Source organism: Spermophilus citellus, assembly GCF_964194105.1.
Source record: "Spermophilus citellus genome assembly, chromosome: 3".
Classification (NCBI taxonomy): domain Eukaryota; kingdom Metazoa; phylum Chordata; class Mammalia; order Rodentia; family Sciuridae; genus Spermophilus; species Spermophilus citellus.
In genome coordinates, this window is record NC_138184.1 from 35156375 (window position 1) to 35179521 (window position 23147).

At 38.9% G+C, this 23147-nt stretch overlaps 1 protein-coding gene across 3 annotated transcripts in view; it reads left to right on the forward strand.

Moving 5' to 3' along the window:
• The window catches only part of NEK10 (NIMA related kinase 10), a 215411-nt gene that overhangs the window by 112298 nt on the left and 79966 nt on the right, over positions 1-23147 (forward strand). For all 3 annotated transcript variants that reach the window (XM_081285043.1, XM_081285041.1, XM_081285042.1), the window contains exons 24-25: positions 19162-19291; positions 19968-20038. In XM_081285043.1, coding sequence (XP_081141169.1) covers positions 19162-19291; positions 19968-20038 — 201 coding nt within the window. The remainder of the gene's footprint in view (positions 1-19161; positions 19292-19967; positions 20039-23147) is intronic.

Sequence of the window (23147 nt, forward strand, 5' to 3'; positions counted from 1 at the left end):
TTTTGTGCTTTTGTTTCCATTTGTCTCAAAGGATTTTCCAATTATCCTTTTAATTTCTTCTTTGATCCTTTGTTTACTTAAGAATGTCTTAGTTAATTTTCAAAGGTTTGTGAATTCCCTAAATTTTTTCCTGTTAATGATTTCTAATTTAATTTCATTGTGGCCAAAGAATGTACTTTATATGATTTCAGTCCTTCTAAACTTAATGATTCCATTAATTTTTCTATATAGGACTCTTATCGTATCTATTTTTAAAACAGTCTTGTCATTAAAATTTTTCTCACATTCATAAGTGATTTATAAGATGGTTTTTTATGTCTCAATGTTTTTATTTTTTTCTCTTTGAAAATTATTTTTATATGCTTTTATATGGAATGTATTTCATGTAATTCCAGTTTTTCAAAATAAATTGAGCAATTCTTTGTATTTTAATAATTCAGTTAATCGTTGCATAGCAATGGGTTCCAAGAGAGTGTCTCAAGAGTTACAGTTCCAAAAATATAGCCTCCACATTTTCAGATTGATAAAACAGTGATCAGACGTTTGCTCAAGCTTTGCAATTTGGACAGACTTGGTGAGGACAGCTTGTCTTTGTTCCATGCATAATCAACTGGGGCAACTCAAATGGGATGGGAAGAATCCCCTCCAAGAAGTATGATTGGTACTGGATATTGACTGGGAGTTCATGGGAGCTATTGACTGGACCTTTGGTTTACTTTCCTGTTTTCTCTTCCATGGTTAGACTGGGCTTCGCAATATGGTGGCTGGGTTCCAAGAGAGTGTCCCAAGAGTTACAGTTCCAAAAATATAGCCTACATATACAGGTACTCACCAAGCTTATGTGTTAGTGTCATGTGTGCTCATTTCCATTGACTAAAGACATGGCCAAACCTAGAAATAGTATCTGAAGGGACAGCCCTAGAAATAATGTCAAAAGTAAATATGCCAGTGCAGTTGATTTCTCGGCAGGTGACGAAACTAATAGTCTTCCATGCCTGATATGGAGTAAAATTTATAAATTGCTTGAAAAGAATATGTTTTGTTTTTAGACCACAGTGCTCAATATATGCTTATCCATGTATATTTATTGGCAAATTATTCAAATCTTTCATATCTTCATTTATGTCAATGATAAATCTATAAATAGAAATCTCCCACTGCTATTGTATATTTTAAAAGTTTAGTGGTCTTAATATGTGTAATATTTTCTGCTTTCTTTATTTTTATGTAGTTTAAAATAAATTTGTTAAGGATTATAAATCTTTATTTTTAATTGTCCATATCACTGGAAACAAATGGCTGTTATTGTGTTGAATACTTTGTTTCTTGTCCCGAATGCTCTTTATTTTTTATTAGTATGGTCAACTTTCATTTTCATTGCTCTCCTTAGTCATTTTTATTTTTTCTTCTTGTGTTGAATTTGTAATGACCCTGTCTGGAATTGTCTTTTTATTGAAAACGAAGGACTTTCCTCTTGAGCAGGGGCTCTTATCTTTCAATCTCTTTTCTTTCTCATACAGTAACTCCCTTCACAAAGCTTGCTTATTCATACTTCTCATAATTTGAGAAAGTAGGGGAAGTTTTAAAAATATATACACATGTATGTATGTACATATATATGAATTTAAACATATATATGTATGTGTATATATATACACACTTTTTTAAAGATTTTTTTTAAAGATGGACACAATATCTTTACTATATTTATTTTATTTATTTTTATGTGGTGCTGAGGATCAAACCCAGTGCCTCACATGTGTGAGGCAAGCACTCTACCGCTGAGCTATAACCCCAGCCCCAAGAGTTTTAGGGTTGAACTTAATTAAGGTGACCATCTCCAAAAGTGTTAAACAAAACAAAGTACAATCATTATTTTGCCTTTTAAATTTTTTTCTTTTACACTCTGTCTCATTTTAAACATCTAACGAAAGAGGAGGAATGAAAATTATTTGAAGAAATATAAAAGTATTCTGTGCTTTTTATTTTTGAAAGTGTTGCACTAAACAATTCTTGTAACACACTGACAGGTTGTTGTTCTATTGTTTATGAAGGGAAACCAAAGCACGGAGAAGGTCTCTAGTGTGCCACACCTCTACGGTGCCCAGGTGTTATTCTTTCAGCTACACCAGGGTCGTTGCTAAATTGATTTGTTCTTTTTGCATGGAGTTGACATCCCATGGACTACCCAGATAACAGTTAATTTCTTATTTCTAAATGAAACACAGTTATTTGGAACTGAATAAAATACTTTATTTCCTCCTATTTTGAAAATTTATAATTATCGTGCTGAAAGAGAGAAGGGATTATTTTTGTGAATGTTCACAGGTTAAAAATAATTTCGGTGGTATAAGAAACTGTGAATATGGAAGTTTTCAAGGGTGATGCTCTTAAAGAAAGTAAAACCTGCCTGCCTTGCATTTCAGTGACCTGAATAAGTAAAGGAGAGTTACAGAAGACTACTCAATTCCTTGCTTTGGGGAATTAGCATTCAGTATTGGTAAAAAGGTAATAAAAATGAATTCTCATTCTTTAACCTCTACGTAGAAACCTTGGAGTCATGTTAGACAGTTGCTTACATTTTGGACTTTAATTTTTAATCAGGCTAGTAGAAATAATATCCAATTATGGCAAATTGGAGTGTCAGCAAAGCGGAGGACCAAGAGAAGCCACTTCTTGCCACATCAGTTATAGACAGCAAGAAGCTGTTTAATAAAATGTGACTCAAAACTCCTCTTCCCTTGCCCTCTGAAAGCTCTTCCTTGTTTATTGCCCCCCATCCACATATAGTCTAATATTAGGGAAATTAATATAAAGATGCCATACGTGTGGCCCCGAGCTCAACATTATATCAGGCTATTGCTGGTGAGCTTATCACCAACCAACAGCCCTTATCAAACTTATGTATGCTGGCCCTGGATTTCCAGGTTTTAATCCTTCTTCCCCATATTCTCCTTATCAACTTTCAAGAAATAGCTGCAGTATATGTCATAAAAGAATGGATCATTAACTCTGACAACTCAGTCTATGGCCTCGAGGAAGATGTTTTGGTTGACGAAAACACCTCCGTACTTCTTAAATCATACCTCATCTGTGTGTTTCCTTGTGTTGGCTGAGCAAATGGTTTTGCTAATGGGAAATAGGGAGACAGAATGAAATCAGCCATGAGAAGGCTGCCACAGGGTACAGCTGAAGATTTGTTTTTATATATTCAGAGTGATGAAAGAGGAATGCATTTCTTTTCCTCAGCCACAGAAGATTGCAGATTTGGGATCTATTCTTCCAGCATTTAATGAGCTAATATAGTGGTGATTCAGCATAAGACATCAACATAAGACATTCTTAAAAGTGACTTTGAGATGAGTGTTAGCTATCTTCTGGAATAAAAATGCATTATTTTAATTAATACATCACCAAAAAAATTTTTTTTACAAATTTGGTTTTGATTAGGATAAAAGTCAATTTTGAAAATAAGGTAGGCTCCATCTTCAATGTTTAAGTCACATTGAGAACAGATTTAATCTTTATTTTAAAACTGGGTACATAGCTATCATTAAGGTGGTTTTAAACTTGAATTAATGGACACAGCATTTTGGAATAGGAATAGATATTACAAAGCATCTCTCTTTCTTATAGCCATGAGGAAATTAATATTCACCCCTAGCACTATTTTCAAGGCCAGAGAGCCTACAGAGGTCACAGAACAGTTAAATGCTAATTCATGAGATAAGCTTTATTTTCAAAAAGTAGTCTATTTTCTTCATAGCACTTAACTTTTATTTACTTGTATATTAATTTACTTTTTTATGAGAATATGAACTCCATGAGACCAGGTGTTTTTCTGTGTATGTTTTATCACCAGCCCCTACTGTCGTACCTGGCACATCTTAGTTGCTCAGTACAGCTCAATACATGTTTGTTTGTCAAATAAATGAACGTCTGACTGTCTGTGGAGCAATACAAGCCATGGATGCTTTTAGAATTTGTTATCAGAAGATATCTGTGAATTTACATAGTAATAGAAGGTTTTAACCCAACAGGCAGATCTTGATCTAGGTGTCCAAAGTTGGTATTGCTATGGGATGAGTGTACCAGGTAGGTATTACCATGAAGTAAAGGCAAAGACCGGGAAGGACCTGGTGAGAGTAGGATGACACTGGTGTTTTGTGATCAGACATACTTTTCCCAAACTGGCCTTGTAAGAAAGGACAGCCTTCCCCCATTGTCACCAGTTCCAACTTTTTAACTTGTGATAGTAAAAGTCCTCAATCCATCTGACTTTGTATAGACCAAAAGTTAAACATTTTGTTGTCCACACAGCCCTTTTTAGAATTCAGGAATATGAATTCCACCTTCACTACCACATTTACCCAGCTATTTTTTTCTAGCCTCTTCATTACTAAAGTCCTCATGAAATGTGGCAGATCTCTCTCAATAAATAATCATAACAACAACAATGCTACTTTGCTTTTGTACAGCACTAATATTTTTCATGGCACTTGCACAAACATGAACAAATTCTAAATTAATTGCAGTGTCTCATAAAACCATTTGAAATCAATTGTGTCATATGGACAGTTTACACTGATCCTAGTGGGGAGGTGAAAAATGAGTCTAGTTTGAATCTTCAGTTTTTTAGTGAAAGCAAGCCCAAAGTCACACTGATAATCACCCATCCTGGTGATTCTACTTTTTAATGTCATGTGTTTTATAGATGTTACATAAAAGTGCTTCTCTAGCTTAAAAGAAGTATTGCATAATCTATGAAACAACAGGTCAGTTTTAGTTGGGACAGTCATCTACCACTCATTCATAGAAAGTGCCAGTTAATAAGTCTTCCAAGTAGAGTGCCCAGCCCCTCGGGTTTGTTAAATGTTACTTATGTGTCTGAATCATGCATCTCCCTAAATCCTGACAGGAAGTAAGTGGTGCAGGTGGGAGGGTTTGGCATCTGGAAACTAGTAATGGTCACCTTTCCCTGTGTGACTAAGGAGGCTATTCTATTACACTCCAGTTTGTTTAGTATTTAGCTTAAATGTTTACAGAAACTTTTGTAAAAGCATTTGTAAAAACTGGGCCTAGATTTAACATTTATTAAACATTAAATATTCAAGTATATTCAAGTATATTTTCTATTTTAAGACACTGCTTATGTTTATTTTTTTAAAAATTTTTATTTGTTATATATGACAACAGAATGCATTACAATTCATGTTACATATATAGAACACAATTTTTCATATCTCTGATTGTACACATAGTAGAGTCACATCCTTCATGTCTTCTTACACATACTTAGGGTAATGATGACCATTGCATTCCACCATTTAACTTACCTCATCCCTTTCCCTCCCTCCCCTTTTTCCCTTTGCCCTATCTAGAGTTCATTAAATAGGTGATTTCACTGATATTAGTGTACATCATGTTACATGAAAGATGTGTAATGCTTCAGAGAAATGTACCAAATGCTCCATATAAATTCTTTGCTTCATTATTTTTCCAACTTGCAGAAAACCATATTTAAGGTTTAAATAGTCCTTTTGTGCTTTTCCTAAATAAGGATGGTTTGGGCCCTAAAAAGGAGAGTACAAAAATAATATTATAACTGGGATGGCCAGAGAAAATAGAATGCCCAAAGAAATTTGAATTTCAGATAAGTAATACAGATTTTTTTTTAGTCTATATCCCCAATACCATTTCTTATATAAATATATCTCAAGTATTGTGTTTTTTAGTAATTCAAGTTTAACTGGGTGCCCTCTATTTTTACTGGGTAAAGCTGCCAACCCCAGATGTAGCCTAGGAGCAGGAAGGTTCTAAAATCTTTGTCAAATTGGTGCCAATTTCTTTCAGTGGCTTAGCATGCTATTCCATAGCTCCTGAACATGTCATCTGATTTTCTTTTCTTTCTTTGAGAAGCTTGTGTTCAGTCTTGGAGCTGTTTAGCTGTCAAGTCCTCGCTATCTGCTCAGTGGCAGCAGGCATTTGTGAGCTGAGCACACTCCCCCGATGCCTGGCTCAGGACAGGGACATGCAGAGGGTGAGGATCTTAAGAGACTGCTGACATCCAGATTAGTTGCTGGGTATCCCTAACTGTCGGTTTTGCAGACATGAACTAATATACTCCAAATCCATCTAGTTTCTTCCTCCACATCTGCTCCTGGCACTGCTACCCCACTAGCCACCCAAACCCGATCCTGGGGAACCTGGAGGAGGAGTGCCTCTTCCCTCCCCTTGCTTCCTCCCAACATCCAACCTGTTTGGAAGTCCCATGGATTTTCTCTTCTCATTTCTTTGCCACTGCACTGGTTATTGCCCAATCTTCCCATCTCTTTCCCAGCTCCATTTCTTCACGCCTCCATAGTGGAGGACACTTGAGGCTGGCCAGAATACCCTTTAACTTTTATGACTCCAGGGGGACCAGAGCATACTTCACCTCCTTTAGATACTTATGATAAATGAGACCTCACAGAAAAGCATTAAGACATAGGTGGATATCTCTCCATTCATGATTTTACCCAGAGTCCTTTTTTGCTAAGTTCTGCTATATCATGAAATATCTGAGTACCATGTTTCATATTCTTAATAGAAAATGACTGAGACTCTGATTCCCTTTGGGTTCTCCCGACTTCCCTCATCTTCATTAATTATCGACTCTTATCCCTCCATTGTGATTGTTTTTTGAGCCCTTTCTCAGCAACATTTTATCTGCCTCTAGCAAACATAAACAACCACAGAAATGCACACATTTACATACACACATACACACAGACACATGCATGCACATGCACCCTCCCTGTATTGCTAAATGTTCTGCATTGAATCATCCTGACTTCTGCATAATTTGCTTTTCAGTCTAAATAAATAGTAGTTATTGACATATTGATATAATTAGGTCACCCAGGTCAGATTTTTATCCTCATGAATTCAGATGGCATCTTACTTTTTTGATTACCCAAATAAATAGGCGATGTTGTGTTCTCAGAAAGATGGTCCATGTTTCTTTAAAATTTATGTTTTTTATTTCATTTTCAGTTAGCAATGATAAGTTAGTTCTCTCTCTTTTTGTTCCCTCTCTCTTTTTTAAAGGGCAGTTTAGGGAGATGAAAATGTGATAGCTGATACCTGAGAGCTAAATGTACTTTTTAATAGATTCAGAATTAATACATTCCAGTGGGATGCAGAAATCCCTTTTCTATCTTTTTCCTAGAGAAGCAAATATTATTGGATAAATTACTTCAATAAAGACACTTGTCTCCAAACATTTAGCCCTCACCATGTCCCAAACTCCTCAAGATTCTTTTATTAGTATTTCCAACACTTGTTAAGGGAATACTTTCTTTTATGATGTCTCCAAACACCACTTTCAAGATGCTACATCATTATATTGTCAATCAGATACTTTTAAATGATAGTTTTCTTATTTCTTTCAAAGTTTTAATTTCTTCTTCAATTTCACATACCTTTCAAATAATAAATCTGCCTCTGCTCTGGTATTTTCTTTCAGAGTATAGGCCAGGTCTTATGAACTCCTCTCTGTCAAATATTATAATTTTATCTTTTGTGGGAAGAATGGCATTTGGAAGTTTTGTGTAAGGTGAGTCACTAGTAGTGCTGAAGGACGGATACACCAGGAATTAAGAACAGATCTGAAACAGCAGTTAATGTGGAAACATTGAGTCTTGGCATTAGAAGGGTTCAGTGGGATGCAGGGGTGACAGCCCTGAGATCTTCAGATTAGGAAAAAAACTCCCTTGTGGCCCACACATATTTAAAAGTCAAAGCATTGCTTGGAGTGACCCATTTGAAGTGCAAGTGGCAGCTGAGATAGAGGTTAGGAAAACAAGTGGAAATGTTTGCCTTGGAGGTAATGTCGGGGAAAGACAGCTACAGGTCCACCAGGATTCATGAAGGCACCTCCTGGGAGCTGATTATCTGTCTGGAGCAGCAGCTCAGACTGTACCCTGTAGAGATGCCCCTACCTACATTGTGCACCTCAGAAACTGTCCTTGAAATTCAGGAAACCAAGAAAATTATTGGTATGGAAGAGGTGGTTCTCTGCTCCAATTTATAACAGAGCCAAATCCTTCACTGAGACCAAGTTTTCACCCCAACTAAGAATCAGTGACTTGTGACAAATCACACAGAGTCTGAGGCTTCCCTGTGTGTGCCTGAGGGGCATGAGGAATGGAGATGGTCTGAGAATTATCAGCTCGTGATTTTAATGGAAACCACGGGTGTGAACGAGACTCTCTAAAGCGAGAGGGAAAAGTGAGAAGAAAGAAAAGCACCATTTCACATGTGGCTGAGGGAAAGAAGCCACTGAGGCATCCTTCTGTGGGATCTGAGAGGGAGGAAGGGACCAGCATTCTCATCCTACATCCTGCCCCCCTGGGCATGTCCACTGCCCACTCTTTTTTTCTTTGATCCAAATTTACTTTGCTATAGCATTGATCACTTATTAGAATGCTATGTGGCTTACTTTTCAGTGTTTTATTATGTTGTGTTTTATATCTTCTCTGACCCCCATCTCTCATTGGAAGGTCAACTGTTGAAGGCAGGTTTCTCCTTTGGTGTATTCCCAGCAGGTAAAAGAGTGGTGATACTTTGGAAGTGCTTAGTAATGTTCATTGAATGAATTAAAAAATAGCAGTGCTTCCAGAAGGTTGCTACAGACTGAATGTGTGTTTTCTCCTCAAATTCATAAGTTGGGATCCTAACCCCCAATGTAGGCTTGAGAAGGGATTAGGCCCTCTAGGCCCCACCCCTCGTGAATGAGATTGCTGCCCTTATGAAAGCTCCCTCACCGAGTCTGCCATGTGAGGGTTACATGATTGACAGATGACCATGAACATGGACATGACAGCAGTCTATGACACTGAGTCTGTTTGTAGCCTGATAGGGGATTTCTCAGTCTCTAGAACTTCTTTTGTTTATTCTACCTGCAGTCTATGGTATTCCATTATGTAGTCTGACTGGATTGGGACAACATCTCAGTCGATGTTATCAAAAACTGCAGAGAAGTCACTTGCAATGAGCATGGCGATTTGTCATCTGTTGGTGTGCTGCAGAGGAGTTGTTTCAATGGCAAAGCTGGAACAGAAGCTGGACTGTGCGGAGTTGAAGGATGGGTGGTAGGTGAGGAAGTGAAGAGGGGTAATAGCGATTGCCCATTGCAGAGACTGACTGCTTGGAAAGGAAGGAAAGATGGTTCTTACAAGAGAATGCAGAGACAGGTCCCAAGACCTTCTTTGTCACTCATTATCATTTTAATTGGCAAAACTCACAGCAGTTATATCTGAAGGACAATGAGAGAAGCTGACCTCTCTGCATTTTGGGAAGGTCACTTTGGGGTCTGTGGAGAAGGTCGCCTGGAACACAAGAGGCTGAGGTCCAGATGCACAACTGCTTTCAGAAAGCATGGGAATATTGTCAGCTCTGACGCCGTCCTGGGTCTCTCTTCACTGGGTACACTCGACCACCTATTCCTTCTCCTTCACCTGACACTGTATACCCTAAAATTCGCTTAGAGGTCAGCAATCTCCTATTTTTCTCTTCTCTGATACCTAACTCTCCCTCCTGGCTCAGAACCAAGATGCCCTGGGAAGGCAATATCTCTCATGCTGCCCTCTCAAGCTGGGGTTCTGTATGCCTCCTGGTCCTGCCTGCCCCCAAAGCATGGGGGAGTATCATTTTTCCTCTTTCTTCCACATCTCCAACTTCCTCCTCGGTGGGCTTCTTTTCTTGGGCATTCAGACATCTTGTAGAAGCACTGTCTTGAAAGCCAACTCAAGTCCCCATTTTCCTTCTTTTAGCTACTTCTCTTTTTCTACACTTTTTCATAGCCACGTTCTCAAATGAGTTTCTAAACTGTCAAAGACCAAATCCAGACTTAGGGAAGGGGAGACTTTATTTGAAAGGATTATTAGAATAAATGGAGGAGGACTGTTGCAATAGAGAGAAGGTTTCTGCTCTTCCCGACCCAAGAGCTACAAACATCTCAAAGGTCAGGGAGAAAGGGGCTTTCTTCTCTTAATAGGGCAGAGTGAAAAAAGGCTGGAAAGAGCTCTGTGGGGAAGTTGGATGGATGTGATAGCAGTGGAAGTGGCTCTGATCTGACAGTAGACAGAGTGTGTTGTATTGTGAGGCCAGCCTGTTCTCAGGAAGTGCTAAAATGGGTTATGAGATAGCTCAGACTGAGGATGGGCCAAAGTTTAGGAACTTGGAGGAAGGAGAGAAGTTGAACTAAAGTTTGGTTAATAAGAATTTTGCTCTGACTTCTGGTGGTGGTGATGGTGGTCGTGATGGGGAGTTTGTTAGACAGCTTTCTGTTACTGTAATAAAGACCTGAGATTGTAATCAACTTATAAAGAGGAAAGGTTTATCTTGACTTTCAGTCAAAGATTTCAATCCAGAATCAATCAGTTCACCTCATTGTTTCGAACTTATCACATGCTTGTGGAAGAGTGGGGGAGCAAAGCTGCTCACCTCATGGCTGGGATACAAAAAAAGAAAAGTGAAGAGACCTGAGTCCCACAGTCCTCTTTAAGGACATTCCCCCAATGACCTAAAATCTCCCACTAGGCCCCACCTCTTAAAATTTCTACCACCTCCCAATAGCATCAAGCTGGGAGCCTAGCCTTTGGGGACATTTAAGATCCAAACTATAGCAGAAGATAAAACAGTTTAGCTATCCTTTATGAGGCAAAGGATAGGAATTTGGAAGGTCTTTGGCTGTAATCACAGGTTAACAAAGTACATTGTGTCTTACATAAGTCATTTGGGAAGGGAATTTCTTTGTAGTAAACCGTTTCCTAAAACATAAAAGACTGGGTAGATGGATGAGAGAGAAAGATTCCCTAACTACTGCTAGATTTTAGGACCACAGGGCTCAGAAAAAATTCAACATTGTCATAATAGTTAGAGCCTCCTCAACTCCCATAACCCATCATTACATTCAAAATGCTCTTGCTAAGAGCAGCAGTGAACTCCTTTTTGTAAATCCTAAGGGCATTTGGCTTCCTGGAAGCTGCTCCCCATTATGGTGTCTTCTTTGAAAGACTCATTTCTCCCTCTTATGATAGTCTTCCTCCTACTTCCTTTCCTAGGCTCTATCCCTGTCTCCTCCATCCAACTCCTAAAATATTGGAAGTCCTCCAGGATCAGTCCTGTGCTCCCTGCTTGTTGCTTTCTGTGCCTTCTCTCCAGTCCATCTCAGTGACCCTCGGGACTGCAAGTGCCTCTTTCTGCTGAGGACTCCCAGCTGTTTCATGTTGAGCCCAGATCTCTTCTTATGAGCTTTAGATCTAGAGCTCAGTCACTGTCTCAATGTCTCCACATAGAGAAACCTCAAAATCACCCCATGGAAAGGCAGACACTCCATCTCCCTCATTGATACCTCCCTCATCTTTAATTCCCATTTCCATGAAGAGCATCTCCAGCTACCTGCTTGCCCATGTTGCATCCTTGCCTGGAGAACATTCTTCCTGGCCAGTGGCTGTGCTTCTTTCTTACCTCAGCTTCAAATGTCACTTTCCCAGGGAAGACTTCCCTGCTCCAATGGCTGAATCACCTGTGCTACCTCCCATGTGCTCTCTTCCAGAACCCTGTAAATATGTCTGCACGTATGTGTGTGTATGCATGTATGTGTGTGAATGTGTGTGTGTATGTGTGTTAGTTGTCATCTCTTGCTGATTTAGACATAAGCTGTACAAATGCTGCATTTCTTCACCTGTCACAGTACCTGGCACAGAGAAGGTGCTGGCTACGTTATTTGCAGGGGAGGAAAAAGAGAGATAGGAACCATTTCTGAGACTTCAATATAGAAGAAGAAGCATTTAAAAAATCCATTAAATGAAGCATTAACAATAAGCATTTAAGCTTATCACAGTTTCAGATTTACAGAATTATTGTAAAGACAGTACAGAGTGTTCTGTATGCTTCACACAATTTCCCCTCTTATCAGCATCTTGCAATAGTATGTTTGGTACATTTGCCTTAATTAATGAACCAGAATTGATATACTTTTATTAACTGTAGTATACACTTTGCCCCAAACATCCATGAGTTCCAGGAGCTCATCAAGAGTACCACATTACATTTAGAAGCCATGTCTCCTTGAGCTCTTATTGGTTGTGACCATTTTTCAAGTTGTCTGTTATTAATGATTTGTTATTGTCTTGTTATTAATGTTTTTGTTATTAATTATCTTAGTTATTGTCTTTGAAAGCTTTTGAGGACCATTGGTTAGGTATTGAAGAGAATTTCTCTTAATTGGGATCTGTCTCATATTTTTCTCATTGGCATGCCAGAAAAATGTGTTTTTTTGGAGGAAAGTTATAGATGCAAAATGTTATTCCCATCATATCTTATCAGAGTTACATATTATCAAAATGATTGATCACTCGTTATGTTAATCTTGATTCCCTGACTTGAGATAGTGTTTGTCAATGTTCTCCCTCCCTTTCCATAACTTAATCTCTGGAAGAAAATTACTTTGTGTATTCAAACTTAAGAAATGGGAGGTTATTCTCCCTTTCCTTGAAGACGTAATATCTATTTGGAATTCTTCTGCACAAAATAGTTGTCCATGTCCCTTATTTATTTATATAGTCATTTATTTATATCAGAATGGACTCATGTGTATTTATTGTATCCTTTGAGTTATAATCCAATACTATCGCCATGGACAAGATTGGATCACCCCAAATTCATGTGTAGAAGTCCTGACCTCCAATGTGATAGTGTTTGGATGTGGAGACTTTGGAAAGCAAATGGTTTGGATGAAGTCATGAGGGTATGCAGCTTGCTTCTTTCTCTCCACTACCTGAGAACACATGAGAAGGAAACTGGCTGCAACCCAGGAATAGAGCCCTTACTGGGAGCTGAATTTGTTGGACCTCCAACTTTTTGGAGTGTGAAGAAGAAATGTCTGTCTTTTAATCACCTAGTCTATGGTATTTGTTATGGTAGCCCAACCTGATTAATGCATGATTTTTTTTTTTTTGGTTTTGTTTCTTAAATAGTTTCATCTTTGCCTGTTAGAAGCCCTTGAAGTTGTCCTCTTCATCCATATGAAATACTTCCATCTTTGTGAGGGTTTTTTTTTTTTGTCTTTTTAAAAAGAAATCTCATGTATTTCCTGACTGAGTCCTAAAATCAGCCATTTCTCCAAGAAGCCTCAATTCTTTATATTAGAGAATGGTGTTAGAAACCATGGTTTAGTGCTCCGTGTGGTTTTTTGCTACTGGAGTGTCTGAGTTTCTACGTCTTCCCATCTGGCAGAGCAAGGAGATACAGGTGTGTACTAATCTAAGCGTATGAACTTGCCTATAAATACTTCTCTGTATCTGGCTATCTATATCAACATTAAGTTAAACATGGGATCATACTGTTTTCTCCAACTCTGATCCATGACCTGTGGTAAAGTACCCTTCCTCCTGTAATCTCCCACTCAACAGTGAGAAACTTGGTTTCTGCCATCATTTAGGTGACAGCTCAATTCCATTTCACATGTAGAGCAGTATCAGATTTGCTAACCTTCACCCCCAGGGGAGAGAACTTTGTTGCTAGAGTAGAGTTTCCTTTGGCTTTTATATCACTGCTTACAAAAACATGGGATGCATCACAGATTCCAGTGTCATCCTTGAGCAGCGTCAGGCTAATCTTGTCTGTACTGAGTTTTAGTTGAAGAAGTGAGCAGGATAAAGTTTTAACCAAGACGACAGTATTATAGCTGTGGGAAAGAAGAATATACTCGTCCACACATGAGGCCTTTTATGTGTAAATTGTCATATTAATGAATTATTTAAGAAGTATCAAAGAGTGCATGTTTCAGAGTGCTTTGAAATACACCTCGTTTCAATAGTTTCCTTATTTAGAGAATAAATAAGAATCATTGGCAATTAGCAGCTTAACTACTTATGTATAAGTGAGGGAGTACTAATGAAATTTTAAAATCAAAACAGTTTATCTTTTTCCCTTTAATTAGATTAGGCATCCTTCCTTTCTCGTTTTTCTCCCACCTTTTTATTTTTTAATTTTTTTGTAGTTGTATATGGACATGATGCTTTTATTTGTTTATTTTTATGTGGTGCTGAGAATTGAACCCACTGCCTCATGCATGCTAGGCAGGTACTCTGCTGCTGAGCTATAGCCCCAGCTGTCCCACTGTTTTTTTAGTATCAATTTGTGAATTATTAATTAATTAATAACTTTATTTATTTTAAAATTTGTTCTAATTACTTATACATGGCAGTAGAATGCATTTTGACACATTGTACACAATAGAGCACAGCTTCTCATTCCTCTGGCTGTACATGGTGCAGAGTCACACTGGTCCTGTAATCATACATGTACTTAGGGCAGTAATATCCTTCTCATTTCACCGTCCCACCCACCCCCACATTCCCTCCCCTCACTCCACTCTGCAGGATCTAAAGTTCTTCATTCTTTCCTTTCCTACCCCCCCATTACAGATCAGCATCCACTTATCAGAGAAAACATCTGGCCTTTTGTTTTTGGGGTTTGGCTTCTTTCACTTAGCACGATATTCTCCAGCTCCATCCATTTACCTGCAAATGCCATCATTTCATTCTTCCTTAAGACTGAGTAATATTCCATTGTGTTTATGTACTACATTTTCTTTATCCACCTTCATTCGTTGAAGGGCATGTTGGTTGATGCCATAGTTTAGTTATCCTGAAGCAATATGGAGATTCCTCAGAAAACTTGTAGTGGAACCACTATTTGACCCAGCTATCCCACTCCTTTGTTTATACCAAAAGGACTTAAAATCAGCATGCCAAAGTGAATCTCTTTTCAAAACAGAAGTAATGTTTATGTAAAGTTGAGTCCAGATATCTCTCATAGGCAGTGTATTGTGGGTTAAGTTTACTTATTTATTAAAATATTTATGGTAGACATACATGGTTTCTTGCCACCTACTCAGTTCCTGTTATCCTTGGCTTTGCTTAATTTTTTTTTAATTGGAGTATAACATATAATGACTATAATTTTTATACACTTAATTGTAAGCACTTTAATCGTTTCCAGAGAGCCCCTATATTTGTTAAATATCACATAACATATGCTGTATTACTAAAAAGATTTCAGAAGATCTAATCACAGGGATAACTTTAAAACAAAAAAAAATTGGTTTTCTTTAGAATAAAAATTCTATTTTAAATTCTATATAATTTGTGGGTGTGTAGTATATAAGTTTTTGTGTATGTACTATTTTACTTCTTTCTCTTAAACTCTTGCTAGCTGGGAGTGGCAGTGCATATCTGTAATCCCAGAGACTTGGGAGGCTAATGCAGGAGGATCTCAAGTTCAAGGGCAGCCTGGGGAACTTAGTAAGCCCTTGTGTCAAAATAAAAAAATAAAGAACAGCTGCAGATATAGCTCGGTGGTAGAGCTCCCCTGAGTTCAATCCCCAATACTACCAAAAAAAAAAAAAAAAGAAAGAAAGAAAAAAAGAAAGAAAGAAACAAACAAAAACCGAAACACTCTTCTAGTTATAACTCTTTATTTCCCTAAATATGGTTAGGTTCGCCTTTAGCGGGGAACTTGGAAATTATCACACATGGCAGTAGATTACTTTACAATGATTTTCTAAATAGTAACCATTCTCACACACAAACCAGATGATATGTTTGCAAATGTTGATCAAATATGACCTAATTATAGTTCCAAAGGCCAGTTTCTTTCTGAGGATGAAAAACACATGAGTAGATTTTCTCACAGAATGTGCATGTGCACCCTAGGGCTACTGTCACAAAATAGCACCAATTTGTTGGTATGAGAAACAGATCTGGAGGCTGCAAGTCCAAGATCAGGCTGTCGGTAGGGCTGGGTTCCTCTGAAGCCTGTGTCCTTGGCCTGCAGACAGCTTCCTTTTGCTGCCTCTCCCTGAGATTGTCTCTCTGTGCCTGTGTACTCCTTATGGTCCTTCCTCTTATTTTTAAGTACTTAAATCACATTGAATTCAATCCGACTCCCAAAACATCCTTTTTAACTTAAATAATTTCTTTAAAGACATTATCTCTAAATATGGATACATTTTGAAGAATGGGTTGGAGTTTCAACCTATGAGTTTTGGAGATGGGGTAGAATTTAAGTCATCACAGAAACTTTTGTTATGACTGGTAGAAATTAGACTGTGTCATTACGTTTAGAAGTAATTAGGAAGCTCTTTGACCTTAGAGAATTTTAAAGTTTTATCCCAGAAGCAGTGTGATGGTTGGCAACTGTGTTGTTTATCTCTTACTTTCCGTTCCTATTATCTTCCAGAGAAGTGATATCTCAGTCTTTTTCAGGGGCACATTGACAACTTTTGAGAATCTGATGAAAGCTGACTTTGATGAAAGTTAACTTTGTTTTGACAAATTACCTTAAAACATCATGTCTTAATACAATAGCCTTTTTTCTCCTCCTCAATGTACTGGATGCTGGATAACTGGGCTGGCTCCAGGGGAGTTGCTGGTTGATCATTGTATGGGACTGGCCTCGATTACTTGTGTGGTCCCTTAGTTTTCAATGCCTGTCACTTGTGTCTTGAGGCCAGCTGGCTGTGGGCAGGCCTATTGGAGGAACTGGGTCATGTGTTGCTGATCATCCAGCAGGTGTGCCTATTTCTAATCATGTGGTACTGATCAAAGTGATGTCAAGAGCAGGAAACAACAAGCCCCAGAGGGCTTTCTAAGTCTTTTCTGGCATCACTTTTGCTATTATCTCATTGGCCAAAGTTAGTCATATGACCCAGCACAGAATCAAGGATTGGAGAAACTACAAAGCCACATTGCAAAAGAGAGATGGGAAGATTTTGTGGTCTCTAGTGAGAAAAAGAAGGAAATACAAAGATGAGAAAAATATAAACAGGTAAACTGTATTCTGACAGGTGCTTTCTCCTGTATTCAAAAATTGTCTTTTGATTAAAAAAAATATTGAAGGTGGTTGTCTAAAAAAGTGGAGATACTGGCTGGAGCACAAAAGGAACAGGAAGTGGAACAGGGATTGGGGGGACATGGTGGAGCATCTGCTTCATGAGCCTTGAAACATGAAACAAATCTCCTGAGTTCTCAGAGATGACAACGTGGGAAATTGGTCTGTAAGGAGTGAAATATTTTTTTCTGATGAGGATGCTATTTCTTCTTAAGACATTTTTTAAATATAAGTAGCTCATGAAGGGATAATGGGAAATATCCGGACTCCTAGACCCAGCAGAATCCTGAAAAATTTTGTCCCATTGCCATATTATTGAACTAAAAAAAAAAAAAATGCTAAATTTGAAAATAGTTAATCGAGAGACCTAGAAATAACACATTTCCCTGAAATTCTTACTATAAATCTTAAATTTGGAATTAGTCTTGTTTTCTCACAAGAATAGCAACTCCTTGTTTGTTTATTATTTATTTATTTATTTAATTTGATACCAAATATTGAACCCTGTGATGCTTGACCACTGAGCAACATCCCCAGCCCTTTAAAAATATATTTTCTTAAATTTAGAGACAGGGTCCCACTGAGTTGCTTATGGTCTTGCTAAGTTACTGAGGCTGGATTTGAACTTGCAATCCTCCTGCCCCAGTCTCCCAAGCTGTTGGGATTACAGGTGTGTGCCATTGTGGCTCGCTCCTTGTTTATTCTCTCTAACCAATTCTGACTTATACCTACCCTGATTATTCTGATCTTGATTTACAAGCTTCTTTATGCCTTAATCCACTGTCAAAGCCAAATCTTAATATCTACTCCATTAATTTAGAGAGCTGAGCCCTGACCTAAATGTATATTATAGAATTGGATTATCAAACTACTTAATTTGAGAGTATGTTTGTGTATGTGTTTCCATTATTGCAATAAAACAGCAGAGATAATTAATTTCAAAAGAGGAAGGGCTTATTTTTTCTCATGATTTTGGAGGTTTTAGTCCACGACCAGTTGGTCCCATTGCTTTTAGGACTGTGGTGAGGCTGCACCTCATCAGGGGAGCATGCAGCTGCTCACCTCATGGTATCTGGGAAACAGAGAGACAGACAGGAAGGTGCTGGGACATCCCCATACAGGCATGTCCCCAGTGACCTAACTTCCTGACTAGGTCCTGCCTCCCTAAAGTTCTACAACCTCTCAATAGCACCACAGGCTGGTAATGAAGCTACACATGTCCCTTTGGGGGATGATTCAAGATCCAAGACCCAAACCCTAGCAGGGCATGTTTATTGAAAGCTTTTAGTTCTTATTTGAGCTTTATTCTATAAACATGAAAAAAAAATTTCTATCAGAAACATCCAAGGAAACAATATTCCTTTCCACATTAAATTATAAGTGACAGACCCATAAACTATCATAGATTAACTTCAACTGGAAACTCGTTGAAACTGTGTGGCCACTTCAGAAGAGGTGAACATGGTAGCTAGTGTTGTTTCCAGAAACATATTTAAATATGGTCTTCTCTCACGTTATAACCTAGAGTTGATTAGCAGAGTGAGGAAGCCATATCAGTTTTTTTCCCCAATACTAATGCTGCACTATTAATCACCACAAAATCTCAGTGACATCCAATGATAAGCATTTCTTCTTAGCCTCATAGGGTCTGCAGGTTTATAGGCTGTGCTGCAAAGGTAGCAGCTACCTAGGACAGACACCTTCTTCTCCTGGTAGTGGACAGAAGCTCCTAGCAGGACAAGTGGAAACACTCAATACCTGTTAAGACTGAGACGCTGACTGGCACACTGTCACTTCCCCCATTTTATTGGCCAAAGCAAGAAAACACAGTCAAAACTGAAGGCAGGAGTCAGTAAATGAACTATGCCCAGCAAGTTCTCTAGAGTAAGAAAGAACTAGGGTAGACAATTTCACCTACCACAGAGGGGTTGTTCTTTCCAGAAATAAACATCCTCAGACACATACAAGGTCATGTTTTCTATGGTTTATTGATATTTAGTGCTTAATCTGAATTGCTTGGTTGTGCTTCTTGATTCATCTGAGGCTGGGAGGTTTCCAAGATACCTTTTAATATGTTTACTTGAAATTTTGATTAGGAGTTGCAAGTCCTTTTCAAAGATATCTCCAATAACAGTTTGGAAACTGGATCTTCTTCCTGTGCTGACGCACCCCCCTCCTCATTTCCGGGTATCTATTAACATCCTACACTTATTTCAGCCCAGAGGTGCTGAAGAGCGAGCCTTACGGGGAGAAGGCTGATGTCTGGGCGGCAGGCTGCATCCTGTATCAGATGGCCACCCTGAGTCCTCCCTTCTGCAGCACCAACATGCTCTCCTTGGCTACAAAAGTAAGGAAAGTTGGAAGACAAAAGGTCTCCTGTTGCCAACAGGCCATTCATTTACTTCCTAACAGAAATTATGTGATTTTATTCAAATGTTGATTGAAAACAACATTGCTTTATTAACTGCACGATCGACTTATTTTTTCTCCTTTCTTCTAAATATAGGCCACATGCTATGCACATTTCCATATCCAACTGCATTCATTCATTCATCATAGAAAATTATAAAATATGAATATATCAAGTTACTTTTGGTCTCTTATTATTTTAAATTTTTTTTATAGTTACATATGGACACCATGCCTTTATTTGTTTATTTTTATATGGTGCTAAGGATGGAACCCAGTACCTCACATGTGCTAGGCAAGTGCTCTGCCACTAAGCTACAGCCCAAGCCCCTGGTCTCTTATTTTTTAATTGCAGTTTGGACTGCCCACAACCCAGCATATGGTATTACCCCATGCATCTTTTTATTATGAATCTAAGGTTAACTGTAGCCCAGCATGGGGAATATAATTCAGTGTTCTAGAACTGTTTAATTGATGTTAATTTTTTATTTGGTTGGGATGTTTTTATCTCTGATTACATTTTGTGCATGCACTTCATGTTGTGGCTAAGGATCATTGCTCTAAGATGCCAACGGCCCCATCACATCTACCACTGCTGTCTGTTTGTTTTGTAGATAGTGGAGGCGGTATATGAACCAGTGCCAGAAGGCATCTACTCTGAGAAGGTGACAGATACCATCAGCAGGTAATTAATCTCACAACTTCCAACATATAGAGACCGTCAAGAAGTACCTCACATCTATAAACATTCACTATTTAGGTGGAGGGGAAGGGTCCCCACCTAATCCAAACCTGGAAAGATGTTTGTGTATCACCAGTAGTAGTGAACCTTCTGGAAGCCATTGGAATATCCAAGAGGACACAGTAGAAAATATCAGGCAAACACTAGAACGATTATTTAGAAGGCTTCTTATCAACTTGTAAAACACATGTGACATGAAACTAAGTGAAGAAAATAGGATATGAAACTGGAAGTATGACAAGAAGCATAAAAGTCTGCACAAATATGGAAAAAAGCCAGGAGGAGAACACAGGAAACTGAAGAAGGTCGTGTCCAAGGATAAAATTGTAGATACCTTTTCATGTCTAATTCTTAAATTGGCAATATTGTCCTTTATAGTAAGTTGTCAAGGAAAATCAGAAGCTCTGGCCATCAAAATAATAGGAAAGTAATGAAAGTCATTATCTCCATGCATTCTCAAAGTTCTGACCAGTCCCTCCTGGCCCCATGAGGCTGTCCCCACTCATCTCTCACCTGGCCCCTTCTGCTCTTTCTCCTGCTCCCTAGGTTCCAGCTATCTTCTCCTACTCTTTTGTCCTTGCTTTTACTTTATTTCTAAACTCTTCCCTCTGATGTATGCATGATATAGGCCCTCACTCCACTTGGCTCTCTACTGGAACCCACTCTGCCCACCCCACTGCCTCTCAGTGCTCTCTAGCCCCCTTACCTGCTTCATAAAACTCAGCCCCATCACCCCTGAAATATACACATGCATAAACCCTTGTTTGTTGATTGTCTCTTCCCTACCACAAAGTAAACTCAAGAGCAAGAACTCTGTCATCTTGCTTCTTACCAGTTTAGTCCCCAGAACAGTGCTCGGCATAGAGTAGACCCTGGATGTGTGAATGGATCACTTTGGTTTGGCTGATTGCTATTTCCAGACCATCTCAGGTAGTCGAGTAAGCCCAATGTGATTTCTGTGCTCCATTGAGCTGTACCAGATCCTCATTTTGGACCGTAGAAATTCTAGAGTCAGCTCAAAGGGAATCTTTTCCATCCCCTTCCCAAGTATTTTAAACCTTGCTTTGGCTTCTGTCTCTGATGGACCATAATGGTCATGTTACTAAGGCTACTCTGCTTTCCCTTGGCTTCTCCCCTCCGGTCCATGTTTTCTACCAATAATTACCCCTACTCTATTTTAGGATTATTTCTTGAACCTTTCTTGTTTGGCATAATGCTGGCCTACAGTCTTACGAGTCTCAGGCTGTGGAGCCAGGCCTAGCAGGGGCAGAGTGCTTGCTATGAACTGCAGATGGTGGCCAAGGGGTTTCTGCATCTGCGTTTCCTCATCTAGTAAAATGGTGATTGTAATGTAATAGTACCAACCTCATCAGGTCCATGTGACAATTACACAAAGTAACATATGCAAACCACTTGGCATAGGGTTGAGGAAATGGCAAATACTTGCACAGTTTTGGCATTTATCACTGTTAATGTTATGGGAAACGGGCTGGAAGCTCTTCCTAAATCATCTGAGTTTCACATATTCTCAGTCATGCCTTGTTGCCAATGAATCCAGACAATTTATTTCTATGATTCATGCCTCTTCTCTGTTATTTGTTTTTGGAAAGTACCTTATATATTGAAGAAGTCTCTGGAGATGGCAAGATGAAGATACTATATTTGCTCATTTAATTTCTCCTTTTCATGGGTAGTTGAGTGCCATAGAGGGAAGGGGAGAGATACCAGATAAAAAGGTACAGAGGCAGCAGTCTGACTTTGTGCAACTGAGCTGCAGGACTGTCAGTCCCTTTTAACAGGTTCCCTGGCCATCAACACACTTTTTAGGATCAATAGACCAATGGGGGTGGGGTGGGAGGCTGAGGGGAGTCAGACAGCAACATTACAGTGCAAAAATTTAGAGCATCACTAGGTTCTAGACTGCATTGGCTTCTAAACCCTCTTCTGCCACTCATTTTAACTTGTCTGAGCTTCATTTTCTCGTCTGTGCTGTGTGGCTAGCAATATTAACTACTGCGTGGGCTTTGTTCTGAAGCTTAACTAAGATAATGCTGCTGACACACTTTTTATGTTGTAAAACCTCTATAAAGTTAGATACTGTTATTAATAACATTATTATGTGAAATGACAACTGAAATAGGATACTACCATGAAAGTATATGATATTATTTGCAGAATTAAGTATAAAAAAACAAATTATAACTGTGATGAAGGGCAGTAAAGGGGGCCATGAAAGATGGTAGAAGGACCTGGCTTAGTACGAGGAGTTAGGGACTGTTTTTCTGAAGAAGGGACATGTAACCTGAGACCTGAATAACCCATAATTCTCAAATGGTGAACAGCATCTGTGAAAGCGTCACTGGTTCATTTGAGGAATGGGAAGAAAGTGGAGATGGAGCATCTTAAGTAAGGAAGAAAAAGCCAGAAAATGATTTGGGGCAGGAAGGGCAACAAGGGCCAGAGGCTGTAGGTGCTGTGGACTGTGTTGTGAGTTCTGGATCTTTAACTGGAGCACTGCAGGGAGGACTGACGGGTTATCAGCAGACTGACGCATAGTGAAATGCCTTATTTAGCAAAGACCATGCTGGCTGCTCTACGGGGAGCAGAGGGAGGGCATGAGAATGGAAGAGGAGATCACAGTTGATGGTGACTGATGGAGGGGTGATGGAGGAGGAGGAGAGAGGTGAGATCGTTACCACCCCAGGGTGGATGTTGTCTGCATATTTGAGGGCATGATCCTAAGTAGATTCAAAATACTTTGATTAAGTGGGAAAGTGGAATGATTTTGAAAATACGAGAAGAATGGGCTTTATTCCATAGAGCTTCAGAATAAGGAGCAAAGACCTAAAGGGGGTAAAAGTTACAAGCAGGATAAGGTCAGCTCACCATGACAAAGTGTAGGCCAGAATTAGAGGCATACACAGTACAGGAGGCCCCTGGTGGGTTGTGAGCTCACTGTCACCAGAGGGTGAATGATCACCTATTAGGGGATTCCAGATGAAATATTTTTGAAGGTACTTTCCATTTAAAATACTAAGATGCCATAATAAGT